Raw genomic sequence first — 25696 nt, 5'->3', positions numbered from 1 at the left:
ACCCGATGACATGCTGAAAATGTTAATCAACCATTTGATTCAGCTGCATTGGAGGAGTACGGATGCATTTAAAAACTGCAGGACAGTAGCTGTTGAGGACTGGAGTTGGAGACCCCTGTTCTATGCAATAACCCTGTTAGTGCACTGATTTAAAGGTAAGCTTCATGTTCCCTCACTCTACCTCGTAAGATGAGGACAAAACTACAATAAAGACAGTTCTTGAGTTTTAATCTTGTGTCCACACATGAAGAATGAGGTGCCATTGTTGCAGGATGTTCACACAGCTGGGACTGAAGTGTTTTTATTTCAGTACCCGACCTAAATGCACCTTTACAAAAAAAATAAAATGTAACCCTTTAAAACCTGGCCAATTAAATAATTGCGAGAAAATTCTATTGTGTGCTTTGTGAACCTCCCGATGAAAAATTAAATATGAAGTAAAAAAATATGCAATTTTATCATATTTGTTACATCGGGTATGTATGTGCAACTTTTTTTTTTAAAGGGAAAAAAAATGTAGAAGTCTCAAAAACTTGCCTATAAATATGATACTTTGGTTTAAAGGGTCAAAAATAAACTCACAACTAACACATTTACACAATAATAAAATTAGCAAACCCAGCGTGGGAGTTTACCGAAACTGAGTTCTTTCAATTTAAGACAGATTTCTATAAACCAGACCAAATTAAAAGCTTTTCTTTGAGTAACCAAAGCATTCAGAGGGCTTTAAAATCCTGATGTCACAGGAAACATCACCTTGTCTTGAGAGATTGTCCAAGCAAACAAAAGCAGCAGCTACTTTCAGCTGCTCCCTCATTTACAGCAGCATGCCTGCGTCTCCTGAAGCCAGAGATGCTGTTGGGAGCACGAAGCAGAAGTTTTCAGTCACACGGAGAGAAATAAAGACTCTGGGAGGCGGCCGCTGTGTATTAGTCTTTTATTGAGGGTTGTACCCAAGTTATACAGCTTTGTATGCTGGCTGCAGAAGCCAGCGGGTTACAAACAGTAATTCAGTATACGAGTACAGCCAACAGAAGACCTACTACTCACTACTCTACACCTTAGTACAGATTCTCTTAAGAGCAGTAAAATCCAGAAAGAAATAAAGAGGAAAAAAATACAGAACAAACCAAGCAACAAAAGGAAGGAGAATAAAAGGATTAAAATGAAACCAAACAAGTAGACAGCATCAGAGGAGACATTCATTATTAGAGCACACTGGAGTTGGTTTTTTATACCATTAATATCAGGCGACTTCGTTTATTTTGTCAATTTTTATACCCATACAAATAAAGATTGTCCTTCAAAAAGTGCAGATTCCACCGAAGTTTAAAGATAAAATCCTTTGATGACCCGAGGAAGACATTTGAAAATAAAAAGGTACTTCCTGTTTTTGTTTGCAAGAGAGGAAGACGCCCCCCTCATTGATTATAGACACTGTACGATTATATTCTCATATATATATTTTATATATAGTTTCAACAGTCTCCCAAAGCGATGTGCATAATAGGTTTACAGGTGATCCAACTACACACTGGATTGATAGAATCTCTATAAAAAGAAAAAAAAAAGCACTGTAGTCGTGTAAAATTTGCAGTTTCACCGGCCTCGCTCGAGCTGCGAGAAAAATCGACAAAAATGGACTTTTGCAAATCTTAACCTGTCCTCCTCCTGCTACAACTGGCCCGCCGTTTGCTAGGTAATAAAGGTTTTTCAGTTTGTATTGTTATTATTAGTAGCTGTACTAGCTGTACAATTTAACGATGGCACGACACGTTTGAGGAATATTAGTGGGAATCCCATTTCAGCGGTGTTTACTCATTTTTTTGGGAATTTTTTTTTGGTTTTGGTTTAATTAAAAAAAAGGGGAAAAAAAAGAAGAAGAAAAACCCAAGGTGGACATGTAAGCCTGGGTTCAAACACTCCACTGCATAGTCTCTCTGAGCGACACCCACCCTTTCCCCGATAAACCCACCCTTCCCTCCCCACCCGCCCACATCTTTGTGCTGGTTAGACTAAAGCTTTTCAGGGTTTGTTTATGTGTTCATACTAAATGTAAAACGACAAAAAAAAAAAGACAGCAGATTCTCACAGTTTTTGTATTTTTTCTTTTTTGTTTGTTTTTTTGTTTGTTTTTTTCTGTTTTTCCTGTCAAAAAAATAAGCCTTAGCGCTTTTTGATCGACTGTAGGAGCCGTCAGGTGTGTTATGATATAATATAGCATTTACTCACAGGATATTTAAGTCAAGAGAAACACAAAAAAGTCACATTATTTTTTTTTCTTAAACATTAAAAAGTAGTAGAGTATCACCAGCCAGCTTCCCTCTTGCCCGCTACTTCCTTTTCCTTTCCTTCCCCTCGTCTGGCCCTGTCGGGAAGCTGCTTGGCAGCCCTGGGGATTGTACATTGCTCGTGGTGGTTTTCACTTTACTAAAAAGGTTTTCCTCACATCATCCTTTTGCAAATGACTTTTTAAATTTTTTATTTTTTATTTTTTTTAATCTTCAAGCATTTAATATTGTCCAGCTTTTTAAGTACACGTATGCACACGTACACAACTACAACCAAACAACAACAAAAAAGGATTTATCCCTTTCCTTCCCTCCCTCGATTTGGCATGATGATGTATTCACTCACTCACACACACACACACACACACACACACACACACACTCACTCTCACGCAGGCTGACAGTAGATACAAACACGATTATGGAACCAAAACAGTAACGACATTATTGAGAGGCGTTTTCCAGACGTTGCTTGTCCCTTCTCTAACAGCACAGCAATGCTGCCACCTGAGCTGCTGATCTGGGGTCAGCCTTTGTCCCGGTAATAGTTAAAAGAAAAAAGGATACTGAGGATGGACAAAGCTGCTCTCAAATCAGCGCCAGGAACGACAGCGCTGCCAAAAATCAGAATGAACAAAGTGTAAAGTAATGTCATTGAGCAGTAAGGGAATATAGACAGTTGAGAGCCCACCCTCCCCTCCCCCCCGCCTCAGACCTCCTGTCAGTTATGAGTCTCCTCTCCCTGTAGTTAAGCTTAGGAGTTGGAGAGGAGGAGCTGATCCTGGATAAGCCGGCGAGGAGGCAAAAGTGCAACCCTTTATCCCTGAAAAGCCAGGAAGAAGCAGCCAATCGCGAGTCCCGTCCCCTCCTCGCCTCGTTTCAGTCAAGCGACACCACGGCAACAGTGACTGCTGCTCAATTTCTCAAAAAAGAAAAAAATTACAATTTTTTTTTGTTGCCCCTCATGCACGTTTGAGGCTGCGCTGTCTTTTATACTTTTACAAACCGTTTCAGCTACATTCAGGCCCAGCTCAGAGCCGGAGGTGCACCAACCAAGGGAGACCAATAAAGCACCATCTTCTCAAATCACAGTACACACACACACGCGTGCGTGCGCACGCACACACTCTACCCTGTCGAATACTCACAGGCGCACCTTCTCCATCAGAGAGACCTGAAAATCTAAAAATCTGTCTCAGCTTTGCTTTCGGCCTTTTTCCTCTAGAATCCACCCAAGTGCAAAATCCAAGTCTCCTCAGTTCAACGTGTCAGACTAAAACTAACAACAACAACAAAAAAAGCTCAGATGTTCCACTTGATAACAACTGTTCAACACAACGACAACAAATACAAATAAGAGATATATGCAAGTATGTATTTATATATATTTATAAGCAAAGAGATCTGGAATTAAGTAAACTAATTTTTTTGTATGATTGAATTATTTGGTAGAGAGCGGTTCAATACTGGCACACATCACTGTCAAGTCTGGCTAATACTCAAGGTTCTGTCTCACTGCGTTTGCTTTGAAGTTGTTAAATATTCACGGGCTAAGCTTAAAAAATAAAAACTAAAGCTTCTAGTACTTCTGAAATAAAAACCTACATGAGAGAGGAGAACTGGGGGGGGGGGGACGACACGCACAAACACGATGAAGAAAAGATAATTAAGGTCCATGGCTTCGCTAATGCTGACTCGTCGTTCATGCACCCCTCTGACACTTCTCTCCCCCCCCATGACCCTAACAAACAAATTGTGCATCAAAGTAACTAAACAATCACTGGTAGATAAATCTGTTATTCTTTTGTTGTGAAGAAAAACGCCACTGGTGGATTTTACATTCACGCTGTTCTCACACAAAACCTCCACAATTCACGTTCACACTCACACACACGTACGTCAGGAACTTCAGATGAGTACCCCACCTTCCCCCCCTTTGCCCCAAAGGAAAGAAAATAAAACAGTACAATACAATCATATTCATTTTGTAAACAGGTAGAAGCCACTTGACTTGTTGTTGCATCTTCGGACACAATTAGGATCAAGGCAATGAAATGTGGACGACTTTTTTTTACTGTTAAAATATTTTCTTCAACCAAAACGAGAGTTTTGTTTTTTTTTTCTGATTTTTGTTTTTCTCTTCGTTCCATTTTTTTTCAAAACACCATTTGTGGCAATGAGAGAAATAAAAAAAAAAAAAAAAGGAAAAGCGAGTAATGTTTGTTAAACAGCTAAAACATTGTGACACATGGTCGAAGAGGGAGAAAAAAAATAAACGCCTCTCAGTAGGCCATGTGAATGCGAGAGGCTACAGTATGCATAGATACAGAGTCGCCTTTCTCTTGGTTTATAAGTCTGACGAGACACGACGATTTCCCCGCTCACAGTCACGCGCTCACGCATTAAACGATCCCCACTCTTGATTTTTTTTTTTTTTTAAACATCAGTGGAGTGGAGGAGGAGGAAGAGTAGGAGGAGAGGGAATGCCGGGAGTGTCCTCGACCTCCCCCTCCCCGCACACCTCACCTCCCTCCCTCAAAAGACAGCATATTGAAAGCAGTGTGTTGAGCTTCTCCAGCTTAAAGCAGTTATTTGGCAGAGAGAGAGAGAAAGAGAGAGAGAGAACAAAAACGAAAACTTACAGACCTTTACATAGTTTTCAGTGCTAGAAGTTGTATTTTCCTTTCCTACAAGGAGTAGTAGTTTTTTTCTTTAATTCAAACTACAAGGGGGGAAAACTGGCTTGATTTCCTGAGAACCATTGCTGGTTATTTAGCAGACAAAAAGAGGAATAGTTCAAAATAACCAACGCCATAGCCAAAAAACACTGATCCGAATTCCCAGAGTTACAAAGCATCGTCTTCATCCTCAGTAAGAGTTGTTTTTGTTTTTTTTTAGCTTTTTCTGTTTTTAAAAATTTTTATCTTTTTTTTTTTAAAAGCGTTTTGAAATTTTTTTTGTGCATTTTTTAAAATTTTATTCCATCTTCTCTTTAAAATGAAGAATGAACACACTTTCTGCCTCCCAAGTCTTGTAAACAAGAGGTTGCAGTGTGGCACCTCCAAAACATTGAAAGCCTATTCTGAAAGTGCTGTTCCCCCCCCTCCCCCCCACTAAAACCTGCCTGCCAGGGGGCTAATGAGAAAGGGAGGGAGGGGGAGGGGCTTGCTAGATAGCCCCCGCCTCCCTATATTAGGATGGGCGGGGCTTACTAGTCCCAGCTGCGGCTACAGTCCTTTGCACTGCAGAGCTCAACTTTCTTTAGTTTTAAAACAAAATTGGTGCAATACTTTTAATGTCACTTGAACTATCACCAGATAATCATCCTAAGTCAGGTTTAATTCTTTAACTATCTGTTGATCTTGAACTCCACGACAACGCAGTAAGGTAGGCGTGCCAAGGCAGAGAGGAGCGCACACGTACTCATTCACAGCTCGCGCGCACACACACAGTAATTCTCACAAACACACACAGTAAGGACCTCAATGAGTAAACAGCTACACTGGAAAAAACTGGCTGCTCCCTCTATATTGCAGATTATACTGAGAAAAAAACAACACATTCAGTGCAAAGTTAAAAAAAGCTCATACTCCAACATTGTCAGCAAACAAATGCAAAAAAAAAAAAAGTAAAACAAAAAAATAAAATGTTAAAAAGAATTGGAATTCAAATAAACATGACGAATGAAACAAAAAATACATATAATAATAATGAGCTCGATTGAAGCTTTTTTTTCGGTCTGAAAGAGCACTACCTGGAGGCAAATATCCATCCGTTCACATTATAGAATTGGCCTGCATGATTCAAGTATTCCGACTGATATGTTTTTGGGCTAAAACAAAGTGGACATATGTGCAGAGAGAGAAACGTAACTTGTTTTCCACAGGGGAGACCCCGTTTTGTTGAATATCTTGTAAATGAGAAGGAGTCCAACTAGTGCCATTGCATTTATAGAACTACATTTGTGTCTCTATTCTGCTGATTATTGATAATTCTCTACTGACCCTTCCCCGAGCCCGTTTCACTGGCGGGCAGCTCACATGGAGTCCCCGCCCCCTGTCAGGTGATCCACTGGGAGGAAGGAGGTGATTGGAGAAGGGCTGCTGATCCTCCCTGCCTCGGTGCCACTGGGGGTCCCCCACAGGCTACTGGAATAGTTGGGCCCACCCCAGAGGGAGGAGCTGTGAAGGTCGCTGCTGTTCCACTGGTTGGGTTCAGAAGCGCGGCTTGGAAAGGGGTGAGACTGATCCATTCTGCTCTGAGAGGAGCCGAGGGTCTGCCAGCCAGAGGAGGGAGTGGCCATTGACTGCCCTTGTGCAAAGAAACGGCTGATTTCCTCCTCGCTGGCAAACTCAGCCAGAATAGTAGTGTTCCCCAAAACACACCTGTAGAAACAGAGCAGGTTAGACAAGAGTGAGACTTTTTGTCTGTACACAACATCATATGGCTGTTTTTCCATCCATTTAAACAGCCAACTGTCCACTACTGCAATTCCCCACTTAATTTTGGGAGTGTTTTTTTTTTTTTTTTTACTGTCTGTGGGGGGGGGGGGGGGGGGAATATATGCCTGGAAGTATGCATGTGTTATCTGTAAAGGGGACATCTGACTGAGTGTCAAACAAATCTGATTAATCTGTCTGTGACAAGTTAATTTGGCATCAACAGCCTGTTTTTATTCAAGGTCATCTGCTCTAAGAGAAGCTGAATAAATAGAAGTAAGAAGTGCCCATATTTGCGTGCGATGGTCTTACATGTGCAGGCTCTTCTGGGCCTTAGCGGCCTCATCCTTGGAGCTGTAGCATACCACAGCGTTACCATGTGGCAGGTTGAGGTGGAATGTGATCAGAGGGCCGTGCTGCATACACAGAGTCCTCAATGTAGAGCCGTCAATCTGGAAGAAGGGGAAAGAAAAGTTGAGTTAAACACGGGAAGTGATAAGAGGTGAAAAATATGTGAAAAAACATGGAAGTAATGATTGTGATAACGTTAACAGAATGAAAGTACAACTACCTGAGGTGTGAGATTTTTCAGAACGAGCCACTGGGTTCTCCCTGAGCTGCTGCTGTCACCCCAACTGGAACCTGTCAATACATACACCATAGAGTCAATCATCAGCTGGGATAGGATGCTAAAGCTGGTTTTGTGGTCAAGTTGAGGCTGCACAGGAGAGGAGCCGTGCATTTTAAAATTTATCGCAAGCTTCTCTATACAGTCTTGAAATCTTTTGAAAACAAAACAAACAAAAAAAAACAACAACCCCAAAGTCTGTTCTGCTCATTTTGCAGCATGGAATTAAGGTTAAAGGGTGTGCTTCTCTTACCAGGCGTGTATCTGGACTCAGCGGTGCTCCAGCCCCCCAGCCTCAGGGCAGAGCCATCCCAGCCAGAGGAGGCAGGGCTGGGCTTCTGGCTGGTGAGGCCAGGCGGTGGTCTGGAGGGGGCCGCCACAGACAGCGCCTTGGGAGGCAGGGGGACCTTCCAAAGCTCATGAGCTAGGGAGGAGTTTGACACACTGCTGCCGGGAGACCACTTTGACTCACTGGGTCTGGCTGCAAGGCGAGAGCAGAAAAACAAAACCCGTTTAACAAAGATTTTCAAGTTTACAATAAATAAATAAGGTAAAGAAAACATTTAAACTTCACTAAAGCAGAGCCAAACTACACACCTGAAGTGCTTTGTGCTGTACTGGTGAGGGAACCGCTGTGGCTGGAGGCACGAATGGATGACCAGGCACTGTTAGAAGGCATCGTGGTGTTCAGTGATGAGGATGGCCCTGGAAACATCAGCAGGAGGGGTCAGTGTGGGTCTGTGCTACCATTACAGTTATTGGGAGGGATCTGGCATGTGCGTGGCCTACCGTTGTTCCTGTCCCTGAGGTGGTCTGTGTCGCGGACGGTGTTGATGGAGAGGTTGTTGATGACACTGCCGGGGGTCACATATGGGTCAGTCTCAGGGTCAATGTTGGGGTAACCTTTCCAAGGCTCCCCGGGCCGGAACTCTGAGAACAAAAAACACAGGCAGACATCAGCAGGGTTCAACGCAAACACTTCGGGGATTCTGGTGGATTTAAAGGCGTCTGTACCTGGGGGCCAGGTGACAGTGTTTCCATGGGGCGGGGGGGAGTTGGCACGAGGTGGCCAGCCATCGCCCACCGAGCCCATTGATTGGCCGGGAGGACTCAGGGGAGAGGGGCCAGGAGAAATTAAGTCATAGAAGGAGGAGTCCTCCAGACGCAGCCCAGACGACATAGCACCTGTGGGACAAACACAAACATATAAACCATTAAAGCCAGAGTTTAAAGTATGCAGTGAGAAAAAGTGTGGGGATGCTTTAGTCACTTTAAAAACCAATATTTTTTCACTGTTTACATAGTAAACACCTCATGGATACCTCCCCCAGAAAGCCAAACAATACCACAGCATGCAGTGTGACAAACTATAAATGCTTTGTCTGTACCAGGTTTGCTGGTCTGCTCCGGAGGGTCGGTAGCCCAAAGTTTCTTCAGTCTGGACTGGGGTGGCTCTTTATAGCTCACTCCACCACCACTACCACCACCAACACCCATGTCCAGGGGTACATTCAGGTTAGAATTCAAGTCTGAGAAACAGGACAGAAGAGTACATGTCAACAGATAATCAAGAACTCTCTGCATATTTTAAAAGGTAAAACTAAAATGTAATCCCCAAGATCTATCCTGCTCATGATCATCTTCTTACAAATCTGAGGTCTTAAGTGTCAAATAAAAAGTATCACCTCACTTCTCCACCCAGTCAAACTAGTTTATGATTAGGGTGCCTAATCTGTAATAACAGCAGTAGCAGTTGACTTACTTAAAGGGAAGTTGCTGAAGGATCCAAGAGTGGCAGCATCCTTCAGCATCTCAGGGGTGCTGTGGGACATGTAGTTATCCAGGTACGGCTTGAGGGGCGCGGCCGGCTTCAGCAGCGAGGGGTCCATGTGTCGTGGTGGCTGCATCGGTGATGGAGAGGAACCAATTGGACGTGTCTAAGGACAGAAGGTGCACGGTTAGAGAAAGCAACCAAGGAGCTAAGACCACTGGGACAACGAGTGCAATTTAGTAGCACCCAGACACACACCTGTTCAGTCTGACGTCCCATAGGCATGGGTCTCTGGCTTTGAACCTTCTGCTGTTGCTGCTGGAGGAGAAGACGCTGCAGAGAAATAGAATAATGTAAACCCATCATGTTAATGTTACAGTTAGGAATTATGGCTCCATTTCTGTCATGTTGTTTTCATGTAAAAACTAGAAATAAAAATCTAAAGCTATACACTTCTTTTCCGCCGGTATTCACCTGTAATTGGTTGATCTGGTTGATCTGGTTTAGCTGTGACAGCTGGTTGAGAACAGCCATCTGCTGAGGGCCAAACAGAGGGTTCAGACCGCCATTGCCTCCCGGGTACTTCAACAGGGATGAAGGAACCTGAACAACAACAAGAATTTGGGACTGAGTGTTGGAAAACAATCAGGAGTAACAGAGACAAGAACTCACTCTGAGTGTGACCTTTTGTGCGTTTTATTTTTATGTGGGGTACCTGAGCGGGCAGGATGGGTGGAGGCACTTGATTACGAAGACTGGGTTGAGGAGGGGGCTGGGACTGGGGGCCACCTCGGCCCTGTGCTACGGTGTTGCCGCCCAACATTGGGTTTACATTCTAATCGGGGGGGGGGGGAGAGACAAAACAACAAAGAAGAAAAATGTAAAACAGTGTAGAAACAACCCTGACAAACAATGAGAATGAACCACACAAGGTTAGACGCTTGTGTGCAGTCAAAACTTGCCATGAGAAAGAAAACAAACAAAAAACCTCCCCCACCATTTGAATATCCCATGACGTCCACTAGAGGGCACACCATTACAAAAAGAGAGCTATTCTTATGGATGAGGCTCAGAGCCAACATCAGTTTCTCTGGAGCAGAGTTAAAGTGGGAATTCTCCACCACTATTACCACGGTTGTTGAATTATTCCAGGCATAAATAGAGCCCATGCTGTGGATAAACATAATTTCTAAACAGGCTAATATCGTTAAAGTTACTAATAAAGCAGCCTGCTGTCGGCATTTTCTTAACCATAACTGCCTGAAAAAGTTTGATCACCCCCCAATCATCTCTCTCTCTCTGATGTCTTAGGTTAGGACTTCATCACACAGCTGTCCCACACCATAAGCAGTACTGCGGGAGAACAGAGCATCATTAACCCCCCAGCAGTGCTCTGTGTACACTTTTCTGGTGGAAACACAGCTTTGTATTCTTTGCTGCTCAAAGGGAAGACTGCCACCGGTAGTCTTGCCCCTACCTAAAAATAATGGCAAAGCTTTGGTATTACCCATGTGAGCAGGGGAAAAATCACTGATTTAATTCTTTCTTCGCATCAAGTGAAAAATCTTCATATCAAACAGGGAATTTCTAACGTCTCAAGACAACTCTTTCTTCATTCTTCTCCACTCACCTGCCCAGCAGCCCCAGAACTAGAGTGGGAAGCAGACGGCCCAGAATTGAGACAAGAGACAGACTGAGCAGAATTGGAGGGGGAAAGGCTCATGCTTTGATTGGAGGAGAGTTCATCAGAAGCTGGGATATCGTAAGCAGAGGGTGAAAGCTGCAGAAGCAAGGCCAGGTGCACAGCAGATGGACGGTAAGCACACAGGGACAGGAAGCACACCAGCAGCAAAAGAAGCACAGAGAGGGAAGAAGAAAAAGAAGAAAGTTAATTTTTTTTTTTCGAAACCAAAGACAAGTTGAAGGTCGAGGAAAGAATCAAATGTGTGGAAATGAAGGAAATAATTGCAGGGAGTGGACAGTGTGGGGAGCAAAAGAGGTACGAGAAGAATGAGAAGCTAAAAATAAGGACGTGATGGTAGAAACGAGATAGCAGGATGAAATAAGAGTTAAGAAGGAGCACACTGTGCTAAAGGAAACGCAGCAAGCCAAACTGAGCCGGAACAGTTTGTACTGACATGTGCTTGCTTCTAGTGATAATGATACAACATGATGAGGAAAGAGTCAAATAAAACACTAGTTTTAGACCAGCAAGCTGCACTGCATTAAAACCCCCACTGTGAGGCACTGTACAGCCAGAGGCACACTTCATTCTACACCTACCCCACCATAACAGCAGACTAAGACATTGCCCTTTATGAGAATCAGTTATTTACCTCAAGCCTGCATATACAGCACAGCTCCGGAAAGAATACACCTTGTACATGTAACTCCGCTCATGCTTCTCCATACCTTGTCATAGTAAGAACTGCGATCCATGGTGGAGTCCTTGTGGAGGTGGTGCCGAGACCCAGAATTCTTCCCCATAACTCCATTGAAGTCCCCAATACTGCCCATGTCCATACGCTTGTCCTGCACCATCCCTGCTCCAGTCTTAATGGAGTCATCAGGGGAGTCCCTCTGCAAGAACGAAGCCAAGAAAATGTGATTACGGAGACAGAACAGCATAAATCTTGCATTCTTTGAATCAGGGCTTATTACATTTGAAAAACCAAACACTTCAGCATGCTTTAACGTAGACATGAGTCATCTGTAGGGCTGTTCGATGTAACGATATATATCGGATGACGATATAAAAACGTCTATGGTTTCATTTTACGCTATCGTTTGTTTCGTGGTGTCGCAAAATAAACTGTTTACGGCAATATTTTTTCATCGTTTTGATGGTCACTGTAGTGGCTCTCTTCATTTAAGTTCTCTCTTTCTCTGTATTTTATATAACCACACTACGGACGGACAAGCGCCTGTTTTTATGCGTTGTGGTTAGCAACAACAACGGTAACAGCATCGCGTGTCCGCTTGTTTATGTTCCACATAAACCTTTCACAATAAAGCTCAAGATCCTGTTGAGACTTCAAAATAAACTGAATCATGTGAAAGAGCAGATTATTTACGGATGAGAAGTAAAAAAAAAGCCGCCAGGTACTAAAAAATAAACCTTAAACTCAAACGTTAGAACAAGCTGTGTAATAAATAATCACAAAGAAAACAGCGGCCTTTACAACTTATGTCTAAAAATGTGTAGTTTCATACATCGGTTAAAACACTCGACTCCAGCTACATGATGCGCAGCTGGAAACACGTCACGCAAGTCGAGCTGCCCGAGATTCACAGAATTTACAGAAAATGTTACATTTTTGTGATTTATATGGAGTCTTATATCGGGATATGAGATTTTGGTCATATCGCACAGCCCTAGTCATCTGGTGGAAAACTAACTTAACGAGTGTCTCAGTGAATAGAAAGCTTTCCTCTGTACTTACAGCTTCTGTTTTTGCTTCCGAAACACTACTTTCATTAAGAAAGTTATCAATAGCTCCGTGTGTGCTAGAGGGACACAAACACAGGGAATATTTAACTGAATGATTAATAATATTTACAGAGAAGTTCATGCTGCTGAACTGGCCGATGAAGGGTTTCATCCAGGGATCATCCTGTTTGTTGACTGGTTTGTTCATCTGAAACAGAGTGGACAGAGGGGAGCACTGTTAGGACGGCTTTAAAAACTTCTAATAAATAAAGAAGACTCCATCCCTTTATTAAATGGCCTCATTTCAAATAGAAAAAAGTGCAAAGATGAGATAAATGTACCTTAGTAGAGCTTTTATGCTTGTAGTTCCAGGTGACTTGGTCATGGGATCTGCTGTCCTGTTGATTGTTGCTCCACATGCCGATCTCCACTTCCTCTTCCTGGTCCCAGCTATTTCCCATCTCGTCACTACACCATGTGTCCATGCGCTTGGGACCTGGAGCTATCATGAAGGGAGGGAGATGTAGAAACAGATTACTAGCAAGTAAATTCACCTCTTTTCTGCCACACTTTAGTCACACCAGACTGCTTATTATTTACAGATGTTGCAATCAGATGTTTGTAGGGTTTGCTTTGTGCACATACCAGACTTATGCTGACTGCCCCATCCAGACCCAGACTCCCTGCTATCCCTGCTGTCCCTGCCGTCACCCCAACTGTAGCTCTTGTCATTGGGCTTTCCCCAGGCAGACGTCCCGTTGTCCACAGTCACAGGCGGAGCAGCACTAGGCTCCCCCCATGATGCGGATTCCTTCTGTTGGGGGTATGGCTCACCCCAACCTGAAGGAACAAATGAGATGATCACTATGAGGGTACAGTTTCTGTGGTTCAATCTACTTGATGTACTTAAACACTATTTAACATTTGTACAATTCCAATGTTAGGCCAGTGGGAAAGTGGGCTGCATCACATTAAAGGTGGCAAGACCCAACCTGTTTTCCAAATGTACGATAATGTTGCAATTCATATAGATTTCTCCCCACTTAGCTGAAACTGGAGACCAGAGATTAGAGCAACACTCCCTGGGGAACCCTATATCCACTCACTTATGTAAGCAGTGTTTTTCTTCCACGCTTGTGGATGTGCACGTGTCATTGCAGGACATTATACCCTTTGAAATGTAACAGAATGCATGCTCAAGAAAGGGCACGTATGAGTTCAAAAGGCTCTTGTTACAGCCGACCACCCAGGCCCGTTACTTTCTCCCTGCACAGGAGACGTTTGGGGAGATGCCAGGGATACCTCCCTGTAAAAATAGGACAGATCATGGGGTGGCCTCTGGCACTGGTGTCCTGCATCTGACTTGGTTTGTTCATCACATATGCACGTATACACACAAGAGGACAGACTGACACAAACAGGTAGATACATGTAGCCACAAACAAGCACATCACACAAATACACACAAACTGCCAATCAATAACCCCCAATCTATCACTCCATCCCTGTCCACTTGAGTGCATCAGCTGATACAAGGACTCAGAGGAAATTTTAACCAGTGTGTGTTTGCAAGTGTGTATGAATAAGCCTGAGCATCTGTTTTTGTTTGATTACACGTACATTTTGCAACACCATGAAAGTCTAATTTAGCTACATTTATTGATCATTTCCTTTAAGTGACCCAGACTTTTTACTTCACTAGGTAATAACTGAAATTAAGATTAATTTTCTCAATGCAGTAGCTAGGGAGAGGGTCCCACCCTTCCCAGACATCCACTTAGCGCCTCCAGTTAGCTCACTAAACCAGAAACCTTGAATAACCCTAAACAGCCCCCTCCTTTTCTCCTCCTCCGGCCCCTTCCATAGAATAGCTCTCCTGCTCGTTTTAGTTTTCCCATCTCACATTGGAACCTGTCCTATTTCCAAGTCAGCAGACCATCTCCTGTGCTACTCACGGTCTCTCTAACTCTTTTCCTGAAACCCATCAAAAGCCTGCGTTTCTATAGCAAGCACAATTGGCGGGTGAACAAGAAGAGGAGGAGGGGGGAGGGAAGGAAGGGGAAAAAAAGGCGAATGAGAGAAGAGAAAAATCGATGCTCTTAGCATTCCAAAGGGATGACTCAACTGGCTTTTCAAAAAGCCTTCAACACAGACAACACTGTAGGGAAAATGGGAGGGAATGACTGTACGTGTTTGGTCTCCAGCCATGCTTCTGTGTAAATTGGTGTATGCCTTTGTATATATTTGTGAGCACGTGTATTTACACTGGCTTTGCTTGCACTTTCTCAACCCTTTTAGGACTTCATTTCTATCCATCTTAATGAGAGTCTGGGTTAGCCTTGTTCCTCTCTTACAGACTCCATGACGAGGTTTGCACTTCTACCATTTTAAATACTGCCCCAGGCTCCTGACGTAGGTGTTAAATCACATTAATATATTTTTTTAAAAACTCAAAGACAATCTGTGCAAGAATTTGCACATTTTGATGAGAAGTTTCCACTCTGGCTAAAATAAAGTGGAATATGTGATTAATAATATATGCTGTAACCTGGCAAACCACATTTTTGTGTGAATAGACGACACAATGAAAAAGTGCGAGTCTGTGGTGTACCGATGTTTCCACCTGTTTTAATGTTGTCTGGGCACGTGCATGCATTCTTCTATGCACAGTCCTTTCCTGTTCTCACAGTCAGGAATATAAAAGCCACAACTGTGCGTGAGTATTCATATGGTGTGCAAACATTATCCAGCCTACCAGAACCGGAGCTTTTGTCCTGGTTAACATGCTGCATTGACATGTGGGTTGGGTGGGACTGGTGCTGAGGGGAGGGGCCCACAGCTTCCTGGTCTGGTTGACCAGTCCTGTTCCACATGTTGACAGACCCACCACTGTATTTGCCTAGGAGGGAAAATAAATACAATTTTATCAGCTGAATTTATTATTTTATTTTTTTTAAGTGGAAACAAAGCTAAAGTCTCCGTTTCAACTTGTGTCAAAAGTGCAGACTTGAAACTATAAATCAGTTTAAATTGTGCTGACAGACCAAGTAAAACCAGACTTGCGGCAAATAATTCCCATGGCAACAACATGGCATTTGGTTGTTTAGGAAGAAGAGAAAGGTGTGGGAGCAAAAGAGCCATATCGATTTCGAGTGTTGAAATGTGAGATTTGTGACATTTTGAGTGTTTGGAGTGTACAGTTAGTGTGCATGTTCTGTGCTTGGTGTGTAGTCTACTTGTTTGATTTTGTTGTGCGTCAAAACAATGAGGCGACTACTAAATGTCACAGATGCATGCCAAAAAGCCACCAAAGGCAGATTGAAGATAAGACACACCCTGGAACTGGATGGGAAATGTTTCTTTTGGAGTGGCACAAATAACTTGTGTGGCATGTTTTTTTGACACCTGGTTGTTTTGTAAATAGTTGTACACAACAACAAATGCCTGAGACACTGCCTGCAATTTAATGCAAATAGTTGCATTGAATTTTGTTATTTGCACAAGTTTTTGAAATTTACTGTTTATATTTGAATTTCAAGTCATAAAAACAGATAAACATGCTTGTGGTTATTACAGTAAAAAACAAACAAACAACTTTCTTACTTGGATTTTGTGTTTTTACTTGAGCTTTTAGGTCCAGGTTAGGATAGTGTCAAAAACAGAAAAACTACAGTTAGATGTGAGGTTTGATGAAAAGATTGATCACAAACAAGAGAAGTTAAACACTTTTAAAAGGTGAAATATAAATCTAAAAATCAAAAGTAATTAGTCATCAATTATAGCCTTGAACCCAGCGGGTTGGGCAAACTTGCTGTAAAGTGAGTGTCTACCTGGGTCTCCCCAAGCTGCAGTTCCATCATCGATCTCCATTTTTCGGCGGATGGACTCTGGAGAAGGCTCTTCCCACCCAGTCGACACTTCCTCCTTCTGACCTACTGTGGGCATGGGGCCTCCCAGCCAGCCTGTGATACGAATAAATGAGTGAGTAATCAACTTCTGGTCCTCCCACTGAAAAGTATTTTCTAAACAGCGTCAAGTCTCTTCCAAAGTTAGCATTAGATGCGATAACTACCTGTGGGCTTGTTTTGACCTTGACTGCCTCTGGACATGTTGGATTCAGGACCTTTTCCCCACTCGTTAGAGGGCTTAGGATTGGGCTCACCCCAGTTCTGGGCTCCAGTGTTGTTCTTCGATGGCTCAGCCCAGCCCTGAGTGGTACTCTGAGGTTTGGATTTGAGGACTGGCTCTCCCCAGGTGGAGCCTGGATTTGGAGTGCTCACGTCTGGAGTATTTGATCCACCGCTCCCCACCCAGGTGTTACTGCTGCTGGTGTTGGTACGGCTCGGCTCGCTCCAACATCCAGAACCAGACCGGTCACTGTCGCTATCCCAACCTACTGAGCCTGCGCCTTTTTGGGGCTCTCCCCAGTGGCTGTTGGAGCTTGGTCTGGTGGTTTCTCCACTGGCACCCCAGGTGTCACTTACATTTGCACTGCTGGAACCCCAGCCCTGCTGTGGTTTGGAGGTATTACTCCAGGTACTGGATCTAAAACAAAAACATGGGTTTACCTGAAGCCTTTAAAAATATGCCAAGCTTTGAAGCTCCCTCGCTCTCTTTCTTGTATATTTATTTAATTTGATCAATTACCTGTCATCTTTGTTAATGTTGTTGCTCCAGGTGTTGCTGCTGCTGTTATTACCCTTGCAGCTGGCTCCATCATCCCAGCCGCTATGCCCAGCTCCTCCATTCAGTGGGCTTTTGCTGTCCCAGCCAGAAGTTGGTTTCTGCTCTCCCCAGCCAGAACTTCCTGTATCTATGCCTGAGCTGCCTGGCCCACCACCCCAGCCTGCAAATACAGGAAAGATGCATCACTTTCTGTCCTTGTATTATCTAATTTTATTCTTAATAAGATTTATTTATTTATTTTAAAAATTCATGCAAATTACCTCCAGATGTCTGGGAGGGAGCTGCCGGTGTCGTTTTGCCCCAGCCGGAGCTTCCACTGCTAAGCTTTCTTTCATCTCCCCTGGTGCCCTGGTTCTGATTGTTATTTGGAGAATTGACATCCCAGGCAGTGTTCTGCCGTATGGGCGTCTGTCCCCATCCAGTGTTGGACAGGACCCTCGGGTCCACTTCAGCCCGGACCAGAAGTGATAGTACTGATGCAGGATTGGGACTTTTTCTGCTCCTTCCCCCCTTTGTCTGGATGCTCTCTCTGTCTGAGCTAGAACGGCCTCCGGAGCTCTCACCGCTTCCCTCGCTTCCCCCAGAGCGACCCCAGCCTCCTGTGACACTCCCCAAGCCATGGCTTCCACTGCCTCCCACTGCTCCTCCCATTCCCATGGCGTCATCCTCCAGGCTTTTCCAGCCATTGTTAGAAGAGCTTCCTTTGTGACTTCCAGCATCTGAAGGGTTGTTACTAGGCGTTGTGGAAGACGACGATGAGGACAAGGACGCGCTGCTCCCCCAGGGGCGAGGTATTGCTGCTGGGGGCCCCATCGTCGTTTGGTTTCCATTTCCTGCTGTTTGGCCTGTAGAGCCAAGGATTTGATTTGAGCCAATGCCACAGGACAAGTTGCTCTGAGGCTGGTTTGGGGTGTTGGAGGGCCCCTGGTCCCAACGTGGGGCCCCAGTGTTATTGTGGTTATTATTACTCTTATAAGCAGCAGTAGAGGGGATTTGGGGGTTCACAGTGTCTGCATTTGGGGGGCCCTTGTCTACAGGGTAGGTAGCTGCGCCCCAAGGCGTACCGAATGCCCCACTGCCCCCCAGTTCTCCTTGGGGGTGCTGGGGTGCTGACGAGGGGTTTCCATTGGCCAGCGGACCCCCGGTCCCTCCTCCAATGGAACCCCAAGAACAATCCCCGCTGAGTTGGGGTGAGGCGGTAGAGTTTGGTGGACTAGAGGTCATTGTGGCATTAGTAGTAGTAGTAGTAGTATTCATTGTGATAGTGTTATTTGGTCCATTGGATTCAGTGTTAAGGTTGGTAGGCTTTAGGCCACCATTTCCACTGTTGCTGCTTAATGTACCATTATTCACCTCGGTGTCTTGCATCATACTGCTGTTGTCTGGAGCTGCCATGCCGCCCCAGCCCAGCAAGGGGGCCTGCTGGGGAGCCATACCTAGTTTAGAACCTATCCCCTGAGCCTGTGGAGGCCGTTGGCCCTGGGATGCTGGATTTGGGATTGAATTTTGTGGCCAGGCACCATGGTTGGCATTTGGGTTTAAAGTGTTTGGGTTTAACCCTCCATTGATGCAGGGGGTGCTTCCGCCAGTGGGGATCACATTGCTGCCTGAAGGGGTGCCCCATACACCACCGTTATTGACAAGCTTGTTGTTGTGGTTGCTCATGTTATTGCTGCCAATACTGTTGGACCCAGCCATGGAGTACTGTGAGGGCTCAGACATGTTATTTCCATTATTTGCACTGCTGATGGTTTCCATACCTGCGCCAACCACCTGATGACTGTTGCCATTGCCATCTCCGTTCATTGAAACGCTGACCATCATGGCAGCATTCCCCAAAGAAGAGGTGGGGGAAGAAGTTGCAGATGACGAAGAAGCATTTGCTGACATCATCATCACTGTTGTAGCAGCAAGATTCCTCTCTGAGCCGATTGAGGAACTAGAGTCTGCGTCCATGCATTCTGATGCCGACTCGGGGTCTGATCCTGATCCACAGCCAGAAGAGGAAGAAGAGGATGAGCAAGAAAAAGATGAGGGAGGCCAGACGGAAGAGCTGGTTGAAGAAGGGTTATTGGGGGTGTCGGTGCTTCCGTCTACTAGGGCTTTGCCCCAGTTGCTGTTGCCGTCACTGCTGCAGGGAGAGCCAGACGACCAGGGGGGAGGCTCATACTGCGAATCCAAGCCAGGATGATCCAGACCTGGTGAGAGATTGGAAACAGAAGATATTGTTTGAACATGGGAAAAATAAAGTTAAAAACACAACATTAGTAACATTTACCAAATTTAAAAAACTGAGGATAATTAAATCCCTCAAAGTTGCCTATATATATATATATTTTATTTATTTTAATTTCCCTCCAAGCTTCAGCTGCCCTACTGTTCTGGATGTGCTCACTGCCAGGGCTGAGCTTGGACACAGCTGCCACCATTTTGTAACCACAGCAGGACCCAAAAGCGTGCCAAAGCAATAAAACTTGGATTCAGTGAGGTGGAGGATGAGCATCAGCAGGAGAGAAGTGATGGAGGGAATAGGGGAGACGGCAACAAAGTGTGAAAAAAGGAAATATGGAGGAAGAAAGAGGGGAGCAGTTGGCAAAGGAAATGAAGTGGTGGCAACTTAAATTATTCAGACTTTTAAACCCTTTTCTCACCCAAAATATAATAAAAAAATAAAATTAGACCTGGCATGTTTCTAAAATTAGACTGCATAGAACAATGCGATACAGGTTTCTGTACAAACACCCATTGAGTCTCAGATGTGAGTGGAAAAGCAACAGAAAGTAACTTTACTGTGCAAAGAAGTATCAAAGGAAAATGTTATTTAGACAACCACAACCAGGCTACCACAGACTACGGCTACGTACCAGGCTACGGCATCGGCTCAACAAGGCACCGTTTTACAATCTGAATCAGAGCTTACAACATTCTTCATTTAAAACAGCAGCTGCCCTTTTCTAGCCATGTTTCTTCACCAGATGCCTGAACCTAACCTGGTAACGTGCGAGTCTCTTTAACCAAACGGCTGCCCACTTGGTCCCAACTTAAAAGTCTCTCACACATAAAATGGTTGCCAGCTCTCGCCGCTATCGCATTTGCTTGCCAAGTCTTCTTTTCCACCCTTTGACACCCACTTTCGCTCTCATTCATCTCCCTCTCTGTCTCTTGTATGTCAGAAATAAAATTATCAGCCAAGGTCAAGTCAGACTGAGTCTAACTCATCTGATGACTGCTCAGAGACTAAAGAAGGTACTTGAAGGAGGACTGAATTGCAGAAGACAGAGTATCAAAGAAGACCATGTGTAGTCACCTGTTTGATTAGGGGAGTGGCTGACGGAATCCCGAATGGGAGCCATGCCTGGAAACAGAGGAAAGACTGTCAAAAAGGCTGAGGGGCAGAAAACAGAGCAGAGAAAATGTTAGAAACAGTCATGGCAAAAAAAGGAAAAAAAAGAAAAGAGGCAAGCAAAGAGAAAAGAAAACGAGAGCGTGAAAGTAAGAGCTTAAAGTAAGACAAGTGCAGAGGGTTTAGTGGTGAGATGCTGTTTTCTGAATCTAAGTTAGCAGGTAAAGGTGGTTATCCAGCTCAAAGGGATTAAAAACCCAATTAAAACTCTCCATTCGGCATCTTAACAAAGATAAGCAATTTTTTTTTATAAAATAATACTCAGGATCTTTTCCTTTTAGCGCTGGTAACAGAATGACTGCCGACCTCTAAGTAGCAACAAATAATCTTATAACATACATTTTTGTTGGATTATAACCATTTTTTAGAAATGAACCATCATTTTGGATGCAGATGAGGACAGCTGCCACTGTGAATCAATTATAGCCTCATACAAATTTCACAAATCCTCACTTTGGCAGAACAAGAGCTAAGACATCAGGAGCTATGAGCGAGAACATACCTACATGTTAATGTTCAGTGCCATTTAAATATAACAGCATAATCGTTTTCTTGCTTTATTTAAAAGACAATGTTCTTGTGTGTTAAGCAAGTGACATCTGCTCCCTTTTCCTTCTCTTCACAGGTTACCTTTAAGTGCCGCTGGTGGCTGTGACACCTGGCTGGGCAGGAGGGCGTCCCCGGGCTGACTGGAGAACAGGTGACCTCTGGATCCCAGGTCGAAACAGGGGAGGTCAAACGTCAGAGCTCAGAGAGCACAGCCTCAAGGGTCTGAGGTGAAGAGGCAGGGCTTGTCAGAGCGGGCAGCAGGCTGATCAGCCCCCCTTGGCATCGCTGAGGACTGTACGTGTGCGTGTATGCTATGTGTGGGGAGGGGAAAAGGGGGGAGGGTGAGTAGAATGAGGACTCTGTCTTGACTTGGTATGCTCTGGCACTGCAGGAACAGAAAGAGAGAAGAGGAGAGAGAAAAATGTGTGAATGCTACAGGATATATCCATTTTAAATCATTTCAAAAAGACTCCGTCAGCAACTGGTAGGGATGGGAACCGATTATCAATATATTGATATGATAAATTAGTCATTCAGATTTTATATCGATATGTATTTTTGATTGCCATTGGATTCTCATTGGCTCTTTTTTGAGAGTAACCACCATTGCAAAGCAGCAATAAAGAAATTCATGCACGTTATTTGCATGTTGTGGGTCAAATGTTTGTTGAGCTACTTCTCTTTGTTGTGATCAGTGATGGAGTCATTACTCAAAAAAGTAATTTTTACACATATTACACAGAACACCTTTCTTGAAAGTAAAAAGTTTTTTTTAATTTATTTACTCCCAGACAAAAGCAATTAGTTACACTACTCGTTACATTACTTTCACGTTACTCTGTAAAATTACTGAAACACATCATCTCATATTCACCATTTAACAATATAAACCTGAGGCTCCAACCCCCCACATACACCAACAAAAATCCTTAATGAAGACACATCTCTAAGACCTTTCTCTGGGTTTTTGGCTAGCTTAGTGTTAGCATGATTGGCAGATGCTTACAAAGAACTAAACTTGTGTTAGCAGCATAATGCGGTCGTTTCTGTCCCGGATGCAGTTTTCCACTCCATCATTTATCTTGTCCTGTTGTGCAATAAAAATAAGTGTCCGTATCTCTAGACTGCATCGCTATTTTCTGGGAACCGGTTTTCTACAAGAACCTGTTCTCGATTCCCATGCCTACCAACCACTAAACCACAACGTGCTTAAGGCACATGATAACTACCAGAAATCCACTGCTCCTACAGTCAAAGCCTCAAGAGGTATCGTTTTGGTCAAGCACAGCTGTAGAGGAAACATGGTGGCTACCACTTTCCCTGAGCCACTGTATTTACTTAAGGGATTGAATGAAGACTACTTTGTTTGGATTCTGTGTCACTAACATATGAAGATGGCATTATCCTTTCTCCTGTCGAGAGACTATGGAGCAGGTGGAGTCAGCCAGGTTAATCAGAAATCCACTAGCAATAAGCACGCACGCACGCACACACACACACACCTTCTCTTGGTGAAGGGCGGGGTAGGGTGAACATCTACAGGGAAGACTAGATTAGGGTTATACAACAAGCTTAACGCAGCTCTGCACTAGGACACCAAGGCAAGGAAAACCTCTTACCTCGAGCAAAGCAAAAGGACGAGTAAAGGGACAAATACAACACTATACATTGAGATATGGGGATACAAATAAAGCCACAAATCAACAAAGGGGAGAGTGACATAGGCAACCTTCATTGAAAAAGGCCCAGTGCATTTGACAGGAATAAGTAAAGTGTTTGTGCGAGTCTCCTGACCTTTTTCTTGGTGCAGGATAGAGTGCGTTAGCTTTCTGCCTGCTGCAAGCAGTATACAGGTCTATTTATAAATCTCCAGTTCAAATAGCAACCAGTCTGTTCACAAGCCAACATGATAAAAGAACAAACAAACCCATGTGTGCACACGAGCAATTGCGCTGGCAAAAATGAAGCGATGGAAATACGTTTTTACAATTTAAGTATTCACTGGCAGCTGGGGTGCTTTTTGTGGCGAGAATAACCTCAAATAAGATGCATCCTACAGCAATTCACACCAGGAAAAAGATTCAACCAGACCAGCAACCACTGTTCTGAGACAACACGCTGACCAGAAACACTTAGAGGCTTAATCCCACCTTTATTAACTCTCAGCTCACTAGTTTAAACTGGGCACACAGCCAGCATCTAGACATACACCCTGCCAGAAGCTGCTTAAGCACCCTCTGGAACCAATCAAAAACACATACAACAATGATATCATGATTACTAAAACTCTTTCCCTTCTCCTTTCCCAGGAAAGTGACACAAAAATATTTTAAAGAGAGAGCGCTATCCAAAAGAGAGAACAAAGTTAAACAAAACAAGACAGAGCAGAAATACAGAGCCTTTACTGTGGAATAGACCTGCTCCCTCCGGCAGCCACGGCACTCAAAGTGCAAGATCCTTCCAGCAAACTGAGCTGTTTACTTCCCAGAGTCTTGGCTCAACCTTCCTACATGGAAAGACCTCTGTCAACTCCGAAGCATCTGCTTCAAAGCAGGTATGCAGGGAAAACCGCTTATATCCTTATAAGGCAGTGAAATCCAAATTAATGACATTGAACATCACTAACTGAGCTACTAGAACAATATTTTATCTATATATCCATTTATAAATATATTTATATATAAATTACTCAACTTTTCATCAGATTATCCACAGTGTTGTTCATGTGTGCCAACATGTGCCCGGCTTTTGGTGTCCACACACGCTTAGATATACTCTGACAAAGCCTACCTACTTATCTGTGTAAGGTATGAAAGCACTTTGTGTTTTTCTGAAATGCACCTCGCCATTTTCTTTGAGACAGCTCACACAGTTTTGAAATCAGCTACATTGTTGAGGCGAATAGCTGCGATGACTAATGTTGTATAAATTCTCAAGATAACATAATGTAACCAGATGAATGTATAAAAGATGCCCGAAGCTTCCACATGTGAAAAGCGGCTCAACCTTTCATTCTTTTTTAAGGTCACCAGGGGGCGATGCCAGAGATTGCAAAATAACTCCCAGTGCTATAGAAGTTTATAGAAAAAACAAGGTTTCTAATGCCTGAATTATCCTTCAGCGGAAAATCTACTTCATAATCCGGAATTTAACCCATCTTAACCCTCCACATAAAATCATAAGGACTTCCCGAGAAATGCAACTGTACTTCAGGTCAGCGCAGTTCGCAACGACCGATTGGTGTGGAAATTTACAGCTTAAGGTTGAGAGGGGTGTCCAGATACATCATATATCACAGCGTCGATTTCCTACTAAAGCATAATTCAGGCATAACTCCACCTATATAAAAACTGTTCTATAGTATTTTTACAGGAAGGAGGATTACCTGGTGTATGTTTGTGAATCCGCACACTGACCTGCTAATTTAGCAGTCAGAACACCCCCCCCCACCCCTCCCTCCTCTTCGTCATATCCATTTTCAAAAGACAAGGATAGTAACAGTAGAAACTTATCTCCAGGCTTCAAAACACAACTTTAGAAGTTAATGGGTGAGGTCATGGTGGCCACAGCCGATGTTTATACTGTCAAATTTAACAGATGTAACATTAGTAGGCATCTTGGTACCATTCCAACATTTGAGTCTGTGTTATGTTAATAAAAATAAAAAACCACCATCATGACTGGGTTTAAACTTAGTTGGTTCCAGTTACAAATAAAGACTGGGAGAAACTGGTGAGGCGCCTTTACTATTGTGTAATACTTTCTGACTTTACATCAAAAAGATCTGTAGATGAATATATGCACGTCTCTAAATCCAAACCCTTTAATGCCAAGTAATTTTCTAAACTTGCAGTTTTCACTTATTAAAATGGCCTTTTCCCAATGTACCCAGTTTTATTTTTACTGGAAAAAACAAAACGTCAGCATCACCAAGGTGTATAAGCTTTGTTACTGCTGCTGCTCAGAACATCAAGTACAGTTTGTTCCTATTTGCTTCCATTTGAGTAAGGCTTTTGTAGGGGCCCCTGGAGTTGGCATCAACTTAAGTGCTGCTATCACCTTACAGACAGAAAGTTAAGAGGGGAGGAGAGTTTAGGGACAAGATACAGGATTAGAAGGAACTGAATAATACAATGAAAACCTTTTTTTCCCCCCTCAACGGTAAGGAGGAGAAAACAAAAGATAAGAGAAGTGAAATTTGAGAGGCAGAGACCTGTCACTGAGGCTGATGGGCCAGGAATGCAGCTGCAGCTTCTAACATGTATAAGTAACTTCCTCAATTCAGCGGCACATGAATCGAGCACAGTGAACACATTTGCTGCTTCACAGACAGAGTCAAATTAAACAATGTGAAAGAGACAATGAGGCCTTGAATGGAGAAGATCAGCAAAATTTACCAATTAATGCAAATACATTTAAAACATGAAGGAGAAGGGGATTAAAGCCAAGGGACATCTGAATATTTAAAAGCCTGCTTTTGTTCTTTTTTCCCCCTTTTT

The 25696-nt window shown here is 43.6% G+C and overlaps 1 protein-coding gene across 4 annotated transcripts in view; it reads right to left on the bottom strand.

Annotated features, from left to right (window-relative positions):
• Positions 1–923: 923 nt before the first annotated feature.
• The window catches only part of LOC102293144 (trinucleotide repeat containing adaptor 6A), a 38698-nt gene continuing 13925 nt past the window's right edge, over positions 924–25696 (bottom strand). The window contains exons 4-28 of one of the 4 annotated variants that reach the window (XM_042229090.1): positions 21279–21582; positions 20553–20600; positions 17506–19443; positions 17207–17405; positions 16632–17104; positions 16390–16521; positions 16163–16186; positions 15315–15458; positions 13205–13399; positions 12901–13061; positions 12690–12767; positions 11542–11709; positions 10760–10909; positions 9845–9964; positions 9604–9732; positions 9388–9462; positions 9121–9295; positions 8747–8887; positions 8373–8543; positions 8148–8288; positions 7956–8063; positions 7612–7839; positions 7302–7372; positions 7043–7182; positions 924–6676 (exon numbers count right to left, since the gene is read on the bottom strand). In XM_042229090.1, the coding sequence (XP_042085024.1) occupies positions 6328–6676; positions 7043–7182; positions 7302–7372; positions 7612–7839; positions 7956–8063; positions 8148–8288; positions 8373–8543; positions 8747–8887; positions 9121–9295; positions 9388–9462; positions 9604–9732; positions 9845–9964; positions 10760–10909; positions 11542–11709; positions 12690–12767; positions 12901–13061; positions 13205–13399; positions 15315–15458; positions 16163–16186; positions 16390–16521; positions 16632–17104; positions 17207–17405; positions 17506–19443; positions 20553–20598 (5556 nt within the window). In that variant the 5' untranslated portion in view covers positions 20599–20600; positions 21279–21582 and the 3' untranslated portion in view covers positions 924–6327. The remainder of the gene's footprint in view (positions 6677–7042; positions 7183–7301; positions 7373–7611; positions 7840–7955; positions 8064–8147; positions 8289–8372; positions 8544–8746; positions 8888–9120; positions 9296–9387; positions 9463–9603; positions 9733–9844; positions 9965–10759; positions 10910–11541; positions 11710–12689; positions 12768–12900; positions 13062–13204; positions 13400–15314; positions 15459–16162; positions 16187–16389; positions 16522–16631; positions 17105–17206; positions 17406–17505; positions 19444–20552; positions 20601–21278; positions 21583–25696) is intronic. The other 3 variants (XM_042229091.1, XM_042229093.1, XM_042229092.1) reach the window with 3 other exon arrangements.

This window comes from Haplochromis burtoni, unplaced genomic scaffold (assembly GCF_018398535.1).
Source record: "Haplochromis burtoni strain Fernald_Lab_line unplaced genomic scaffold, NCSU_Asbu1 Contig_379, whole genome shotgun sequence".
Classification (NCBI taxonomy): Eukaryota; Metazoa; Chordata; class Actinopteri; order Cichliformes; family Cichlidae; genus Haplochromis; species Haplochromis burtoni.
The sequence above is the reverse complement of the archived record's forward strand: the minus strand, read 5'-3'. Positions and strand labels throughout refer to the sequence as shown.